Below are 19246 nucleotides of genomic sequence, written 5' to 3'. Positions count from 1 at the left end.
AAGACTGGCAGAAACTGAAAGAATATGTGACCACCAAGCCAGCCCTGCAAGAAATATTAAAGGGGATTATATAAAAGAGGAAACACTCCAAGAGTAATATAGACCAGAAATTTACAGAGACAATCTATAGAAACAAGGACTTCACAGGCAACACGATAGCAATAAAATCTTATCTTTCAATAATCACTCTCAACGTGAATGCCTAAATGTTCCCATAAAATGCCATAGGGTTGCAGATTGGATAAAAAGACAGGACCCATCCATATGCTGTCTATAAGAGACTCACTTTGAACCAAAAGATACATCCAGACTGAAAGCGAGGGGATGGAGAACCATTTTTCATGCCAATGGACTTCAAAAGAAAGCTGGGGTAGCAACTCTCATATCAGACAAATTAGATTTTAAGCTAAAGGCTGTAGTTAGAGATACAGAGGACACTATATCATTCTGAAAGGGTGTATCCAACAAGACGATCTAGCAATTATAAATATCTATGCCCTCAACATGGGAGCAGCCAACTACATAAGCCAACTGTTACCCAAATTAAAGAGACATATACATAATAATACTTGAATAGTAGGAGAACTCAACACTCCACTCTCAGCAATAGACAGATCATCTAAGCAGAAGATCAACAAAGACACAAGAGCTTTGAATGACACACTGGACCAGATGGACTTCATAGATATATACAGAACATTCCACCCTAAAACAACAGAATACTCATTCTTCTTGAACACACATGGAACATTCTCCAGAATAGACCACATACTGGGTCACAAATCAGGTCTCAACTGATACCAAAAGCCTGGGATTATTCCCTGCATATTCTCAGACCACAGTGCTTTGAAACTGGAACTCAATCACAATAAAACATTTGGAAGGAAATCAAACATTTGGAAACTAAAGACCATCCTGCTAAAGAATGTTTGGGTCAACCAGGAAATTAAAGAAGAACTTAAACACTTCATGGAAACCAATGAGAACAAAAACACATCGGTCCAAAACCAGTGGGATACTGCAAAGGAGGTCCTAAGGGGAGAATACATAGCCATCCAAGCCTTACTCAAAAAAGTAGAAAATTCCCAAATGCACAAGCTAATCTTACACCTAAAGGAACTGGAGAAAGAACAGGAAATAAAACCTAAACTGGCAGGAGAGGAGAAATAATAAAGATTAGAGCAGAGATCAATGAATTAGAAACCAGAAATACAGTAGAGCAGATCAATGAAACTAGAAGCTGGTTCTTTGAAAGAATTAATATGATCAATAAGCCACAGGCCAGACTTATCCAAAAGAAAAGAGAAAGGACCCAAATTAATAAAATTATGAATGAAAGGGGGAGTTCACGGCTAACACCAAGGAAATAGAAACAATCATTAGAAATTATCATCAACTATATGCCAATAAATTAAGCAACCTGGAAGAAATGGATACCTTCCTGAAAATCTATAAACTACAAAGACTGAAACAGGAAGAAATTGACAACCCGAATAGACCAATAACCAGTAATGAGATTGAAGCAGTCATCAAAAACCTTCCAAACCTTCCAAAAACCTTCCAGGGCCAGATGGATTCCCTGGGGAATTCTACCAAACATTTTAAAATGAAATCACACATTTGAATGATTTCAAAAATCATTCTGAAGCTATTTCAAAAAAATAGCTACAGAAGGAAAACTTCCAAACTTGTTGTATGAGGCCAACATTACCTTGATCCCCAAACCAGCCAAAGACCCCATCAAAAAGGAGAATTACAGACCAATATCCCTGATGAATATGGAGGCCAAAAGTCTCAACAAGATCCTAGCCAATAGGATCCAGAAGTAGATTAAAACATTCATAAATCAATCAATGTGATAGAACACATTAATTAAAAAAAAAGAGAGACAGGAAAAATATGATCCTCTCAATTGATGCAGAAAAAGCATTTGACAAAATATAGCATCCTTTCCTGATTAAAACTCTTCAGAGTGTAGGGATAGAGGGAACATACCTCAATATCAAAGAAGCCATCTATGAGAAGCCCACAGCGAATATCATTCTCAATGGGGAAATGCTGAGAGCTTTTCCCTTGAGATCAGGAACACGACAAGGATGCCCACTCTTGCCACATTGTTCAACATAGTACTAGAAGTCCTAGCATCAGCAATCAGACAACAAAAAGAAATAATAGGTATTCAAATCAGTAAAGAAGAAGTCAAACTCTCTCTCTTTGCAGATGACATGATACTTTATGTGGAAAACCCCAAAGATTCCACCCTGAAATTACTAGAACTCATACAGCAATTAAGTAATGTTGCAGGATACAAAATCTATGCACAGAAATCAGTTGCTTTTCTATATACTAACAATGTAACTGTAGAAAGAGAAATTAGAAAATTTTTGCCATTTACAATAGCACCAAAAACTATAAGATACCTAGGAATAAACCTAACCAAAGAGGTAAAGGATCTATACTCTAGAAACTACAGAACACTTTTGAAAGAAGTTGAAGAAGACACTAGAAGATGGAAAAATATTCCATGCTCATGGATTGGAAGAATAAACATTGTTAAAATGTCTATGCGTCCAGAGTAATCTATACACTCAAAGTCATCCCAATCAAAATACCAATGGCATTTTTCAAAGAGCTGGAACAAGCAATCCTAAAATTTGTATGGAACCAGAAAAGACCCTGAATCGCCATGGAGATGTTGAAAAAGAAAAATAAAGCTGGGGGCATCACGTTGCCTGATTTGAAGCTATACTACAAAGCTGTGATCACCAAGACAGACACATAGATCAATGGGACAGAATAAAGAGCACGGAAATGGACCCTCAACTCTATGGTCAACTAATCCTCGACAAAGCAGGAAAAAATATCCAATGGAAAAAAGACAGTCTCTTCAATTAATGACGCTGGGAAAGTTGGACAGCTATATACAGAAGAATGACACTTGACCATTTTCTTACACCATACACGAAAATAAACTCCAAATGGATGAAAGACCTCAATGTGAGACAAGAATCCATCAAAATCCTAGAGGAGAACATAGGCAGTAACCTCTTTGACATTGGCCACAGCAACTTCTTTCAAGGTATGTCTCCAAAGGCAAGGGAAACAAAAGCAAAAATGAACTTTTGGGACTTCATCAAGATAAAAAGCTTCTGCCCAGCAAAGCAAACCGTCAACAAAATAAAAGTCAACCTATGGAATGGGTGAAGATATTTGCAAATGACATTACAGATAAAGGGTTAGTATCCAAGATCTATAAAGAACTTCTCAAACTCAGTGCCCAAAAAGCAAATAATCAGGTCAAAGAATGGGCAGAAAACACAAAGAGACACTTTTCCAAAGAAGACATACAAATGGCTAACAGGCACATGAAAAAAATGTTCAATATGACTAGCCATCAGGGAAATTCAAATCAAAACCAATTTAAGATACCACCTTACACCAGTTAGAATGGCAAAAATTGACAAGGCAGGAAACAACAAATGTTGGAGAGGATGTGGAGAAAGGGGAACCCTCTTACACTGTTGGTGGGAATGCAAGTTGGTACAGCCCCTTTGGAATACAGTATGGAGGTTCCTCAAGATGTTAAAAATAGAGCTACCCTATGACCCAGCAATTGCACTACTGGGTATTTACCCCAAAGATACAGATGTAGTGAAAAGAAGGGGCACATGCACCCCAATGTTCATAGCAGCATTGTCCGCAATAGCCAAACTGTGGAAGGAGCCGAGATGCCCTTCAACAGATGAATGGATAAAGAAGATGTGGTTCCTATGTACAATGGAATATTACTCAGCCATCAGAAAGGATGAATACCCACCATTTGCATCAACATGGATGGAACAGGAGTGGCTTATGCTGAGTGAAATAAGTCAAGCAGAGAGAGACAACTATCCTGTTTTCACTTATATGTTGAACAGAAGGAATAGCATGGAGGACATTAGAAGGAAGGGAAAAATGAAGGGGGGGAGCTAAGGGGGGAGAGGAACCGTAAGAGACTATGGACTCGGGGAAAGAAACTGAGGGTTTCAGAGGGGATGGGGATATGGGATGGGTTAACCCAATGTGGGTAGTAAGGAGGGCATGTATTGCAATGAGCACTGGGTGTTATACGCAAGTAATGAATCATGGAACACTACATCAAAGACTATTGAAGGACTGTATGGTGACCAACATAACATAAAAAAAATTAAAAAATATAGTTTCCAGGTCGCCTGCGTGGCTCAGTCAGTTAAGTGGCTATCTTCGGCTTGGGTCATGATCTCAGGGTCCTGGGATTAGCTCCTGCGTTGAACTCCCTGTTCAACGGAGAGTCTGCCTCTCTCTCACACTCTATGCGCACGCTCGCACTCTGTCTGCTTCTCTTTCTCAAATAAATAAATAAAATCTTAAAAAAATATATAGACTCCAGAGCTCCATTTGAGAATTAGTAAATTAGAATCTTTAAAGGAATCTGCATTTTGATAGGCTTCTTGTGTATCAGTGGCTTTTGGCATAGTGCCTCTCACGCTCTACTGTCATCTGAATTACCTAAGGATCTTGGTAAGTTACAAATTTGGTTGCAGCATGCCTAGGTGGGAAATTCTCCATTTGTAACAAGTTATCAAGTGATGCTGATATTTCTTGTTCATGGACCACATTTTGAATGGGAAAGATTCAGAATGGCAGAGTTCAAGGTGTGGTCCCAGACCAGCAGCATCAGCACCGCTGGGAACTTGTTAGAAACACAACTTTTGAGCCCCACTCCAGACCTATTGAATCAGAAACTCTGAAACATATGAAAATTTGAGAACACATTAAAATTTGGGAAAGAATTTTTATTGAAAAGCCCTTGCCTGAGCCTGCCAGATAATCTGATTTGGTTACCTCTGGTTGAGGCCCGGATGTTTTTTAAGTTCCCTAGTTAATTCCAATGTGCATTCAGTATCGCAAATGATAGTTTGAGAATGTTGTCCTAAGGTGACACCTGTATTCTTAGCAGGACCTAAATCTCTTGCTGGTGACATCCTCTTTCCACCCTTTCTGTGGTTCCTAAACACCAGCACTTCAGAATGCTGACCTGTGCTGGGATGTTACCTAAGAATCTCACCACCACTCCCTCCGCCACTTGCCAACAAGCTCCAACACACACACACACACACACACACACACACACACACACACACACAGAGAGTGGGAAGGAAGGAATCATGTCACTTAGGGAGATTTTTAAGGATTCAGATTCCCAGCCTGAGTTAAGGTAAAGAAATTTGGACTTTCTTTAAAGTTGGTTTCACTCATATGTGGAATATAAGGCATAGTGCAAAGGATCATTGGGGAAGGGAGGGAAAACTGAACGGGACGAAATCAGAGAGGGAGACAAACCATGAGAGACTCTGGACTCCGGGAAACAAACTGAGGGTTGCAAAATGGAGGGGGCTGGGGGGCTGGGGTAACTGGGTGATGGGCATTAAAGAGGGCCCATGATATGATGAGCACTGGGCGTTATACACAACTAATGAATCATTGAGCACTACATCAAAAACTGATGGTGTACTATATGTTGGCTAATTCAACTTAATAAAAAACCAATAAATAAAAGATTGTGTGACTGTATTAATGTCGTACAATTAGATTTCTAGACAAAGTGTACAGCCCCAAATGAAAACTTAATTAGAAAGATAAAATGGTCAGTTATTAAGTTGATATAATAATGATAGATGTGCATGCATCTGACATGGGAGCTTCAAAATACATGAAACAAAATTTGGGAGAACTGAGGGGAGAAATAGACAAATCTATAGTCAGTTGGAGATTTTTATCATTCTTCTCACTAATTGGTAGAACAACTGGATGAAAATTACTAGCTAAAAAGAAGATTTGACCTGATTGATAGTTCATGAAATTTATACCCAACACTTCAAAAAGTCACCTTTTTTTTTCAAGTGCATATGGAATGTTTTCCAAGATAGACGGCATGCCTGGGGTATGAAATAAGACTCAATCAATTTCAAAAGACTGAACTTACAGAGTATGTTCTCTGACCATAGCAACCTAGAAATTAGTAACAATATGATCTGTAGAAAAGCCCTAAATATTTAAAAATTAAACATTATAATTCTGAATGACCCATGGAGAGGTCAAAGAGAGAACAAAAGTGAAAACTGAAAATTATACAACCACTTGGGAAAACTTTTTGGTGGTTCTTATATTACACATATACTATTCTATAACCCAGTAATTCCAATTCTAAGGTTTTGTCCTAGAGAAATGTAAATATTTCTCTATAAAACAAGATGTACGAGAATGTTCATAGCAGCTTTATTTGTGATAAACCCAAACTGGAAACAACCCAAATGTTCATCAACCCGAGACAGGAGAAAAAATAATTTAGTATATTCATACCATGAATACTACTCAGCAATTAAAAAGAATGAACTACTGATACATATAACAAATGAGAGAATCTAAAAAACATTATGTAAGCTTTAAAAAGTCAAGCACAAAAGAGTATTATTTATTTTTCTATGCACATGACGTTGAACAACGGACAAAATTAACCTATGGCGATAGAAATCAGAACAGTAGTTCCCTATTGCGGAATGAACAGAAGGGGTGACAGGGGTATTTTCTGTGATGATAGATATGCAAATGCTATCAGCTTGGGAAAGCAACTTCCCAAAGCGGCTACTGCCCAATTCCAGACTGTTTCTCCCTATTTACAAGGACACTCTCATACTTGCCCTATAAAAAAAGAAGAGTAATGTGGGGGGCGGGTCCTACCAAAAATGGTGCATCAAAATAGCTGACAATTTACAGCCTAGAGTAAAAAGATGATTTGCATCAGTGAGATTCTTCCTTTTAGGGAGATGAAATAGGGAGTACCAAAAGGTAGTTGGCCATTTAGCAGCAGGAGCAGTTGCGGGAAGAGTGTCAACAAGTGACTGTCAAAAAGTGCAAGCTCAAGCCATGTATAAGAGAAGCAAAGGAAGAGCTGGAAAAATGAGAATGGGTCAATGTGCAGAGAGAAGGGAGACTTCAGAAGAGGGAAAGTAAGAGTAGTCAGGCTCCAGTACTGTCTTCGGTTTTTTGCTTGGGGGAGGGGGTGGATGGAGGACTTCCAAATTAACTTTCAGATCCCATAAATTATTTCTATCATTCTTCCACTATCCTATTCCTTTGGACATTTTCTTTTAAGTTAAATGAGTGGATTTTTGTTCCTTACTCTTTGTAAGCCTTTAGAATGCTATGGTAGCTATTGTTTGGGGCTTCTGGAAAAGCTTCCCTCCACCCTGACCTTGTAGTAATAGTCTGATCCCTGGCCACGGGTAAAAAAGGCGGACATATCCAATAGGCTTTTGGAAATATAAGGTTGAAACTGAAGTGACAGTGTGGGCTGGAAAGAGATCATCATCATATAGATAAAAACAAGGAAGTATTTTTTTTTCTATTTTAACTTATTTTAATTCCAGTTAGTTAATATACAGTGTTATCTTAGTTTCAGGTATATCACATGGTGATTCAGTACATCAATCTGTGTTCATCAGGACAAGTGCATTCCTTTTTTTGTTTGTTTTTTAAAGATTTTATTTATTTATTTGACAGAGAGAGAGACAGCCAGGGAGAGAGGGAACACAGAGGGAGAGGAAGAAGCAGGCTCCCAGCAGAGCAGGGAGCCCGATGCAGGGCTCGATCCCAGGACCCTGGGAGCAGGCCCTGGGCTGAAGGCAGACGCTTAATGACTGAGCCACCCAGGCGCCCCGACATCCCTCAATTCTCATCCCCTATTTAACCCTTCCCCCTAACCACCTCTCCTCTGGTAACCATTAGTTTGTTCTCTATAATTAAGAGTCTGTTTCTTGATTTCTCTTTTTCTTTCTTTCTCATTTTCCCCCTTTGCTTGTTTGTTTTATTTCTTAAATTCCACATGAGTGAATCATATGGTATTTGTTTTTCTCTGACCTGACTTATTTCCTTTAGCATATACACTCTAGCTACTTCCATGTCATTGCAAATGGCAAGATTCATTCTTTTATGGCTGAATAATATTCCACTGTATATATACCACCTCTTCTTTATCCATTTATCAGTCAATGGACACTTGGGCTGCTTCCATGTCTTAACTATTGTAAATAATGCCGCTATAAATACAGGGGCACATGTATCCCTTTGATTTAGTGTTCTTGTATTCTTTGGATAAATACCCAGTAATGTATTGCTGGACCATAAGGTAGTTCTGTTTTTAACTTTTTTAGGGACCTCCATACTGTTTTCTACAGTGGCTTCACCAGTTTGTATTCCCACCAACAGTGCAAGAGGGTGTTTCTCATGGTTCCAGTAGGGAGAGAAGGAAGAAGCAGGAAGTGGGGTGGTTGGAGGGGCCCCCCCACTGTGGCTTCTGCCACTGCTGCCCCCATGGCCTCTGTGCTCCTATTGTGGGAAAGGAGGTGTGAGTCCCAGCTGGAGCAGGTAGCGGTGCTGCTGAGGGAGGGTCTGTGGTGGGAAGGCAATGGCAGATATAGATAAACTCAACATGGACAGCATCATCCAAGCGTTGCTGGAGGTGAGAGGGTCCAAGCCTGGTAAGAATGTCCAGCTACAGGAGAATGAAATCTGAGGACTGTGCTTAAAGTCCCAAGAGATCTTTCTCAGTCAGCCTATCCTTCTAGAACTTGAAGCACTACTCAAAATATGTGATGATATCCATGGGCAACACTATGACTTGCTTCCACTTTTCAAGTGTGGTGGTTTCTCACCAGAAAGCAACTACCTGTTTCTTGGAGACTATGTGGACAGGGGGAAGCAGTCATTGGAGACTGTCTCTCACGGGCTTACAAAATCAAATATCCCGAGAATTTTTTTCTTCTCGGAGGAAACCATGAATGTGCCAGCATCAATAGAATTTATGGATTATGATGAATGTAAAAGAAGATATAACATTAAACTATGGAAAACTTTCACAGACTGCTTTAACTATTTACTGATGGCAGCCATCTTGGATGAGAAGATATTCTGCTGTCATGGAGGTTTATCACCAGATCTTCAATCTATGGAGCAGATTTGGGGAATTATGAGACAAATTAATGTACCAGATCAAGGTCTTCTTTGTGATCTCTTGTGGTCTGACCTTGATAAAGATGTCTTAGGCTGGGGTGAAAATGACAGAGGCGTGTCCTTCACATTTAGTGTAGAAGTGGTTGCAAAATTTCTCCATAAGCAGGATTTGGATCTTATATGTAGAGCCCATGAGGTGGTTGAAGATGGATATGAATTTTTTTGCGAAGAGGCAGTTGGTCACTCTGTTTTCCGCACCCAGCTATTGTGGAGAGTTTGACAATGCAGGTGCCATGAGGAGTATGGATGAAACTCTAATACGTTTTTTTCAGATTTTAAAGCCTGCAGAGAAAAAGAAGCTGAATGCCATGAGACCTGTAACACCTCCAAGGAGTATGATCGCAAAGCAAGCAAAGAAATAGATGTCATTTTGACACTGCCTAGTTGGGACTTGTAACATAGAGTATATAACCTTCATTTTTAAAACCGTAATGTGTATTGGTGAGCTTGCTCAAACAGTGTATTTATGAGGCTTCCCTTCCATTTTTTGAGTTAATGAAGAGCATTTGCTGGTTATAACAGCAAATGAAAGACTCTCCACTACCAAGAAAAAATGTTTTGTTTTTTAAATTCTGCAGTCCTTTTGCAAACAACTTTAATGACAGTGTTCAAGCTGTACACCCCAGAACAGTTTATCCTAAGGGGTAAATACACACTTGATCTTTTTAAAATTCAGTTCAACCCATGAATAATGTAAATGCTCTTTTTCTTTAGGATATGAAGAGAGCCCTAGGGTGCTCAATCTGTACACGTTATTGTCATAAAATACATACTGTTGATACAAACCACTGTGAACATTTTGAAAAAAAAATTTGTTTCAAAGGAATTACTTTTTTTCTCTCATTGTCTTGTCAGTTACAAACTAGTTTTTATAGCTATCAATATCAGGGTTAACTCAACATTGCCAGCATCACTGGTATGATGTATATTTAATTACACTTTCCCCTACTGTATACTCAAAATGACAATTAAAGCCATTATTTAAAAAAAAATAGTGCAAGAAGGTTCCTATTCCTCCACATCCTCACTCAACATCTGTTGTTTCTTGTACTGTTGATTTTAGCCATTCTGACAGGTGCGAGCTGATATCTCATTGTAGTTTTGATTTGCATTTCTCTGATAATGTGATGATGAACATCTTTTCCTTTTTTCCTCTTTTTTTCCAAATTTTTATTTAAATTCTACTTATTTAACATATAATGTAATATTAATTTCAGGAATAGAATTTAGTGATTCATCATTTACATATACCACCTAGTGATGAGCATCTTTTCATGTGTCTGTCAGCCATCTGGATGTCTTCTTTGGAAAAATGTCTGTTCATGTCTTCTGCTCATTTCTTAATTGGATTATTTATTTTTGGGGTGTTGTGTTTTATAAGTTCTTTTTATATCTTGAATACTAACCCTTTATTGGATATGTCATTTGCAAATATCTTCTCCCATTCAGTAGGTTGACCTTTAGTTTTGTCAACTGTTTCCTTCACTGTGCAGAAGCTTTATACTTTGATATAGTCTCAATGGTTTATTTTTGCTTTTGTTTCCCTCTCTGGAGACATATCTAGTAAGAAGGTGCTACAGCCTGTGTCGAAGAAGTTGCGGCTTGTGTTCTCCTCTAGGATTTTGATGGTTTCTTGTCTCACATTTAGGTTTAATCCATTTTGAATTTAATCCATTTTGAATTTATTTTGTGTATGGTGTAGGGAAGTGGTCCAGTTTCATTCTTTTGCATATTGCTGTCCAGTTTTCTCAGCACCATTTGTTGAAGAAACTGTCTTTTTAGGGACACCTGGGTGGCTTAGTCAGTTAAGCGTCTGCCTTTAGCTCAGGTCATGATCCCAGGAGGGTCCTGGGATCGAGCCCCATATCAGGCTCCCTCTCAGCGGGGAGCATGCTTCTCCCTCTCCCTCTACTACTCCCCATGCTTGTGCTCTCTCTCTCTCTGTCAAATAAATAAATAAAATCTTTAAAAAAATACAAAAAACTGTCTTTTTTCCATTGGATATTCTTTTCTGCTTTGTCAAAGATTAATTGACCATATAATTGTGGATTTATTCCTGATTTTCTATTCTGTTCTACTGATCTATGTGTCTGTGTTTTTGTGCCAGTACCATACTGTTTTGACTACTACAGCTTCGTAAAACAGCTTGAAAGTGGAATTGGGGTGCCTCCAACTTTGCTTTTTCAGCATTGCTTTGTTTATTCAGGATCTTCTGTGGTTCCATACAAATTTTAGGATTGTTTGTTCTAGTTTTCTGAACAATGCTGCTGGTATTTTGATAGGGATTGAGTTAAATGAATAGATTGCTTTGGGTAGTATAGACATTTTAACAATATTTGTTCTTCCAAAGGGAAGTAATTTTTATAGAAAACTTTCAATATATTAGGTACTGTGTTTGGCACTATATATTTTAATACCAATTAATTCTGATACATCCAGGGATGATGATGATTATTATTTTTTAAAGATTTTGTTTATTTATTTGACAGCCAGTGAGAGAGAGAACACAAGCAGGGGAAGTGGGAGAGGAAGAAGCAGGCTTCCAGGCGAGCATGGAGCCCCATGTGGGCCTCGATCCCAGGGACCTGGGATCAGGCCCTGAGCCAAGGCAGACGCTTAAGGACTGAGCCACCCAGGCGCTCCACATCCACGGATTATCGTCTCTATTGCCAGATGAAGGAACTGAGGCTTAGAGAGTTTAAAGTGGCTTAGCCATAGTCAAACAGTAGGTAGGGGTCAAAGGGATCAGTCTACAAGGCCCATGCTCCTCCAACCACCCTGGGCAGCCTCCCAGTTTATGCGAGGCCAGGAGGTTTATCTTCTAGGAAGATATTCATGATGAGATCAAGGCTTGGAATTCTGGGGCACACCAGCTCCCCAGAAGAGGAGCTAGAGACAGAAAAAGGAAAGTCAGAGAAGTTTAAGACCCAGTTACCACGGTGCTATGGAAGATAGTGTCCTTGAGGGCTTTGAAATGCAAAAAGTGGCCAGTCATCAAATGATTGAAAACCATCAGGAAGGATGAGGAGTGAATTGGATTTGGTAATTTAGAAGCTCAAGCCTGACCTTGGTGAAGACCGATTTTGCTTGTGCTGAAAGTAGAAGCCAAGTTTTAACGAGCACACAGTTCATAAGAATTGAAGGAGCGAGGAGTGTGAGTAGATTGTATTGAGTAGGTACTGTGAAAGGAAGGGAAGGAGCCAATAGTGATGATAAATCTCACAGTTTGGAGTTCCAAGGAGAAGCAGACATGCGGGATTAGCAGTGGCTAGAGGTGCCTTTTGAAATAGGAACTAAAGGGGTAAGTAACGAGTCATAATGGGTATGTCTGTGCATGTGTGAGTAATCTAGGCAATTTATATATTTGAGAAGAGAGATCACTCTACAAAAGTAAAAATAACAGGATCTCTGTATTGGAAATTCTGTTTAAAATTCCTGAGAGTGCTTTACAAGCTAATTTGTTATTTCTACTTTAGAGATTGGGAACTTCAGGCTCATAACTTGATCAAAATCAAACTGCAGAGACCAACTCATGACTGCGCAGTTCTAAGTCCAGGCTTGGGTTGAAGTCAGCCGTGAGTAACCCGACGTCGCCCGGGGCAGACGGCAGAGGACAGGGCTGGAACTACACTTCCCAGTGTGCCAGGCGGGGCGGGGCGCGGGCGGGGAGGGCGCACGCTCCTTCCCAGAAGCAAAAGCGGAAACAAAAGAGTCTCGCCGGCGTCGCCGCCCGCACACTCGCGCACACTCGCGCTCCGGCGCACACGGAACAGGCACCGGCGCCCGGAGCGAGCCAGCAAGCAGCGAGCAGCGAGCCGGGGGCCCCCGGGCTGAGCCAGCAGAGCAGCCGGCGAGTCGAGCCCGCGACGACCCTACGCCCCCGCGCCCCGTAGCTGCCCCCAGCCGGCCGGTGTCCCCGCCGCCCTCCCTGACCCATGGCGCTGAAGAGGATTCAGAAAGTGAGTGCCCGGGCCAGGCCTGGGGCGACGGGGCGCGCTTCGGCTCCCTGCCCACACTGACCCTGGCGATGGTCCCGAAAGACGCGCCGGGAGGGCACGGGATGGGAGGGTGCGCGGGGATCAGGGGGACAGAGATGCCGGCGGGGCCAGCGGGCATTGGACAGGTGAGGTGGGAGCAGGGGCAGGTCCCGGGTGACTTGGAGGCGGGGGCCCCGCTGCGCGCTCGCGCCGGTGCTGCGCCGGAGTCCCTGGGTGGAGATCCTTCTCGGGCTCCAGACCTTCTCCAAATCTGTGCTTTACCGTCACGACTGGATTTTGCCCGACGCTGGTCTAGTTTTGGCCCCTGTCATGCTGTGTTTGCTCCACGCCCGTTCTTTTATGTTCTTGCTTCCTCGGGCTCTCTGAGAGGGCAAGGAAGGTGTGGTGGGCCTGCAGCCTTTCTCCTCGATGCTGTGGGTTTGTTCTTTATCTCCTCTGCGGTTGGCTCCTGCTCAGATCCCTGAACAGGCTGGAAAAGCCCATTTGGGGCCCAGAAGCCAGGAGAAGCCTCTTGCCTCTTCTATTTTGGTGCCTCTTCTGCTGCCACTTCAGGTCACATAGCTGTAGTGAAAACATAGTTGCTGATACACAGCAAGATGACCTCCTGGCTGTGATTCATCGTGAGTCAAGCCAAACAGGTTTTTTTCCCCCTCATGATAAACTTACACGTAAAGTTCGGGACACAACAGAAACTGCCACAATATAAGTTGTTTGATGCTTTGACACATGAGTATAGAATGAAGTAATGTATACATTCATTTAACAAATATTTATCCATCCCAACTCTGTGAGGAATTGCCTTCTCTTGCATAATACTGTATTTATTGCTACTGTTTCAGATGTGAACATCTTACAAAATTGGGGTTGGGGCATTTTTTTGTTCACTTTTATTTCTTGTTGGGTTATGGGTCTGTTCACTGACACAGGTTTTAAAAAGGTTTACAGTTATATGGAGAACATTCAGAATTTATTTTTAAATGGGGAGCGTTTCAGCAAGTTAAGCCAACAACAGAGTGTCTTGTAAATAATTTTAGAAGAAGTCAATGCTACAGAAAAATTTTATTAACTTTTTAAGGCATGAAGTGATGGAGATATATATACATTGTGTTCTTAGTCACAGCTGGTGACATCTTCTGGTACAGAGGACAGCAACTTTCAGGTCCAGCCTTTTTTGTTGTTGCTGTTCAAATGCTGAATCTGTAGAATACTGTTTTTTTGTGTGGGTGTGCCATTTGAGGGTCTTCTCTCTATAAAACATAAAGCTAACAATCCGCAATTATTGATTCATGTTTTCTGATTTGAAGATAATGCAGTTACACATTCAAAATTACCCTAATTTCAAAGCCCTAATCGTCATCTTTGTCATGACTTGTGTGCTTATTAATAATATGTAATATTGGCTTACATTTGAATTAAGCAGCACATCTGTTCCAAGGAAGTTTTAAAATTCCATTTCCTTTTTTCCTGCTTATGAGAAATCTTCGCAAGACTTTGCATATACAGTAGATTTTAAATAATGTGGAATTTGTCCACAGTAAGTAGAGTTTCAACGAAAATGGACACTATTTGTAAATACCTTACTGGGCAATTGTCAGTCACCATGCTGAATATTTATAATATGGAATACACCCAAATCATTTTTTTGTTAGCTATTAGTTATTGTTAGTTTATAACAGTGTTGTTTGGTAAAAAAAAATCACATAGAATTGATGTTAGGCCTGTAACAAATTGATATTTTGGAGAATAAATTGGGGATCACAAAACATCCCATCTCTGTGTGCCAATCTTTGGCTTTCCTTTCCTGTTATCAGAAAAGTTGACTTGCACAAATCTCCTTTCCACTAATCACATGTTCATATCATTCCCTCGAACTTTAAGGGGTGTTAATTTTGAGTCTCCACTTTTCCTACTGTTTACGCCTCCTTCCTACTGTTTACGCCAGTTCCAAGTAAGGTGTGCTGTTTGACTTATGAACAGTTACAAAGCCTTCTTTGATATCATTGGTATATAAATTCTTACTTGAATCTTTTATGTTCCAACAAAAGAAGATACATATTAACTTTTGGCCTTTCTTTTGAAGTGTACTGAAATAACACTGTCAGATACCTTCCAGCTCATTGGGTTGTACTTCTCCTGTACCTAAAGTGTCTTAGAGCTGTGCAGAACCTCAGAGAACTGCAGTTTGGATTTGAGTGAAGGGCACGGGCTGGAGCCAGCGTCTAGGGTAGTGTAACAGAAATATTTGTGGGACATTTTCACACTGTCCCCACTGCTGTAAATGGAAAGATGTGGAATCCCGCAGATGGGCTGGGGTGGAAAAGAAGGTTGAGAACCACTGATGTTCTAGTCTATTATTATTCAAAGAAGGAACCTGGGGCCTGAAGTGAAGGAGCACTTTGTCCAAGTTAATCTCTGAAGAAGTGACTTCGCATATTTGAGAATGTTAAAAAAAGTTCATGACTTCACATTTTTTCACCTCATGTGAAAAGATTAAAGACGGTTGAATTAAAATTGTATGTATATGCAAAGTATGTAGATATCAATGCTTAATATATATTTTTATACTAGAGTATGCTAAATGATTTCATACTCTTATTTAGACATCCAGTGCCAGTTTTGCATTTCAGCTCATAAATTTACACACCCATGCCCTATTTTTAGATACAGTGGAAGATGTTATCACAGTCACCTAAATCACTAAAGGAAAAAAGTTTGAACAAAGTCTGAGGAAAGACACCTAAAATATGTTTGAAAAAGAGGATAGTTTTTCAGCTGGGCATCTGTTATCTTCTAGAATTATTTCTAAGCATTTTTTGAAATGCTTTTGAAAACCTAAGGAAAAAAAAGGAGATCCTATATAGTCATTGTTATCATCTTAGTATATTTCCTTCTAGACTTTTTAAATTTGATAAACTGAAGTAATGATCATCATAGTAACATGATATGATAGGCTTTATTGCTTTTTTGGTCTTTTGAAAGGTGAAACAAAATAGTTTTGTTTTACAAATATAGCAACACAGGTAACTACTCCTTAGTGTACAGTTCTGTCCTCAAAATGGAATATTTGCTTTTTTAATAAGCAATTTAACTTAAAAATATATATATAAACAGATTATAGCACAATTTTATAAATGTTTTGAGCTGCTGAATTTTTTGATTTGTACAATTCTGCATTAAACTCTTTACATCAGTCTAGAAAACCTTTGGGATACTTAAAAAAAACAACCCAGCCCTCTGTGGATGGAGCATCAAAGAGAAGAAGATCTGGTTTTATTTTTGGCTCTGTGACTTACTAGCTTGTTTCCCTATCCATACAATGATACTGTACTAAGTACAACCAGCATATATAATGTATAACGGTTACTCTGTGATAGATGCTATGCTGGATATTTGACATACATTAATTGATTTAGTCAGTGGGCCCAAGAGGTAGAAATGATTGTTATCCCCATTTTACAGATGATGAAACTGAGGCACAGAAATGTTGAGTAATGTACCAGAATCACGTATCTAGTAAGTGACAGTGCTAGGATTTAAACCAGACAGATGGCTTCAGTGTCCATGCTATTAACCATTTAGTACATGGCTTTTCTTATCCAAATGGACTCATATCTGTTGTATTTAAATTGATAGACATAGAGAGTTAAATGAGTTTATGGATGTAAGTGCTTTGCAAACTGGACTGTTGTATACACATGTAAAGTGGCATTATAATTAAGACTTTGGCATATTTAATCATGCATCACTCAGTGTGTTGATTGTGCATTGTAAACCTCTGCTCTGAAGTAATGTACATTGGATCATTAAACATGGTAAATGAATAATATAACTTTGTTTATTTTTGTTCCGTCACTTAAAATTTTTCTCCTCCAAAAGGATTTAGAAAAATTGATTGTAATTTACAAATGTTCTGTCAAAAGTATCATTTCATTGTGAAGTTTTCATTTGAGAAAACTTTTTATCAATTGATATAGCTATCTAGTTCCTTTAGTGGCTTTGAATAGCAGTCGACTGTTCAGATTGCACAGATATGTTAGGAAGACTTGCAGATTACAGGATTAAATCTAAGGTTCCAGATTCTTTCAGTAAAAAAAGGATAAAAGTTCAACAAAATTTCTTTAAAGGAAGAACACAGTATTTATGCTTCATGGTAGATAAATGGTTTGCCTTGAGATGAAAGGAAGAGAGTGTTCTTTTTCTAAAAAGCCACCATGTGAATTTTTCTGCTTTTAAATTTTTGTAATTAAGCTCAATATTCTTTTACCCCAGGTATCATGTATTTTTCCTTCTTCATCACAACAGAGGTGTAAAAAAAGAAGATAACCTATTGTTAACAAGTTCTGAGGTTCCTTCTCTGTGGAAATAAATAGCATAGATCTAAATAAGGCTGTTTATGCCTATTTTAGGAAGCCAAACACATATTATAAAAACCAATTTAGCAGGATGTGGGATTGCCCCCAGTAAAGCAGAGTAGCATCCTTACTTGCTTTAGTTCCCTGAAATACACATAGAAAACATATTTAATGAGTGCCACTAATCAAAATAATGAGCCTGATACTCTCCACTAAACTGAATTAGTGGTTGTCTATAATGTATTGGCTTGCTTCCCTTCCCCACTTCTTTTTAACAGTGGATGAACTGATATTATGTTTAATTAAAAACAGGTATTGAGATACTTGTCCTCTCTCCTCTTAACCCTATGATGCTGGAATAAAAGGTGCTCTAGTATATAATCCAAATTTTTAGGGGATTGGATGGATCCTTAGACCACCTCAGAACATCTGAAGGCAAAACGGCTTCTGTTTCTAGCCTGTCTTGGTCAAGATGACCTCTGAAAAGCTGAGGTTTTTCAGCATTTGATTGGTTCTGGGATGAATCTGTGAAAGAAAGTTCAGTTACACACATTAGACAGTATTAGAGGCTGCTGTGTTCCAGGAGTTGTCCTTAGTAGGGGAGGAAGCTGCCATCCTGAAGCTGACTGTTCAGTGCTCCCCATCCTCTTTCTGGATGTTTCCTCCACTTCTCTGTATTCATATTATTCTGGGTTTTTTTGTGGCTCTTCTCCTTCAGTGATACCACATTGCTTATTAGATGCCTAGTCTCCTTTCAGATTTATGAAAGCCTTTCCAACAGGGATGAGGTTAGGGTGTTGCTTCCTTCACCTTAAACTTCCTTAGTAGTATAAATAATCTGGTGATTCTCAGTCCAGGTGACCACCCTCCTTATGTGAGCAGAACTTGGATTTCTTTAGAGGGAACCAAACAGAACTGATGACCTGGGCTCATTGTTCTTCTCTAAACCAGTAAAACTCTGGCCTGTGTTTATGTTTCCCTCAAAAATAATTCCTAATTTCCCTTTTGATTCTTCTTCAACTCTTGAGTTATTTAGAAGATTTTATTTATTCTCGCAGTATTTGTGATTTACAGATAGCTTTCTGTTATTGATTTCTAAGTTAATTTTCCATTGTGAACCAAGAACTTGTTATTTGACTCCTCTTAAGTTTTTGGAACATGTTTTATGGCCCAAAATATGGTCTGTATTTTTTACTTACATAATAATGATGCCATTCAGGTGTTCAACATAGCTTGTGAATGAAAATGTTTAATAATTTCTAGCCTTCTATTTGCCAGTTTCTGGTTGGTGTCCGTAAAGCCTAGGTTATTTCTGAAGAATGAATGCCAAACTAAGGCTTACACGTTCCCAGTGTCTTCTTGGACTTTTATAAGTTTCCAGAGCAGGGGTGATGAAACCAGTTTAGTGGGTCACGAACAGCATTTTAAAAAAAAGGGAATACAAAATATTAATGCTTTAGGTGTAGTAAGGGTGATAATTGTTTCATGAAACTTTTTATTGTATCTTTGTGTCCCTGTGCCTTTGTATATGTGTACTAGGTTGTGATGGGATGAATCTGTGAAAGAAGGAGACTAGGTATCTATCATGTTTTTCTTGTTATGAATTGCTGTAAGGAAAGTTTGAAAACCATAGCATAAGATCCTTAGATAAAATCAGTATTATCAAAAATACATGCCAGACATCCATATGTATACACATATATATGTATACACACATATATATAAATACATGTATGTGTTTATATATATAGAGAGAGAGACTAAGTGAACGTATATACACGTACAAACACACATACCCATATATAT

General features: G+C 39.3%; 1 protein-coding gene and 1 pseudogene across 2 annotated transcripts in view; both read left to right on the top strand.

Annotated features, from left to right (window-relative positions):
• Positions 1-8450: 8450 nt before the first annotated feature.
• On the top strand, positions 8451-9549 carry LOC103667729 (annotated as a pseudogene).
• A 3247-nt stretch (positions 9550-12796) lies between these two features.
• The window catches only part of UBE2D1 (ubiquitin conjugating enzyme E2 D1), a 37504-nt gene continuing 31054 nt past the window's right edge, over positions 12797-19246 (top strand). The window contains exon 1 of one of the 2 annotated variants that reach the window (XM_040623932.1): positions 12797-13049. Coding sequence is in view for 1 of the 2 variants with exons in the window: in XM_040623931.1 (XP_040479865.1) it covers positions 13026-13049 (24 nt within the window). In the remaining variant the exon portion in view is untranslated. The remainder of the gene's footprint in view (positions 13050-19246) is intronic. The other variant, XM_040623931.1, reaches the window with a different exon arrangement.

Source organism: Ursus maritimus, unplaced genomic scaffold, assembly GCF_017311325.1.
Source record: "Ursus maritimus isolate PB19 unplaced genomic scaffold, ASM1731132v1 scaffold_7, whole genome shotgun sequence".
Classification (NCBI taxonomy): domain Eukaryota; kingdom Metazoa; phylum Chordata; class Mammalia; order Carnivora; family Ursidae; genus Ursus; species Ursus maritimus.
The sequence above is the reverse complement of the archived record's forward strand: the minus strand, read 5'-3'. Positions and strand labels throughout refer to the sequence as shown.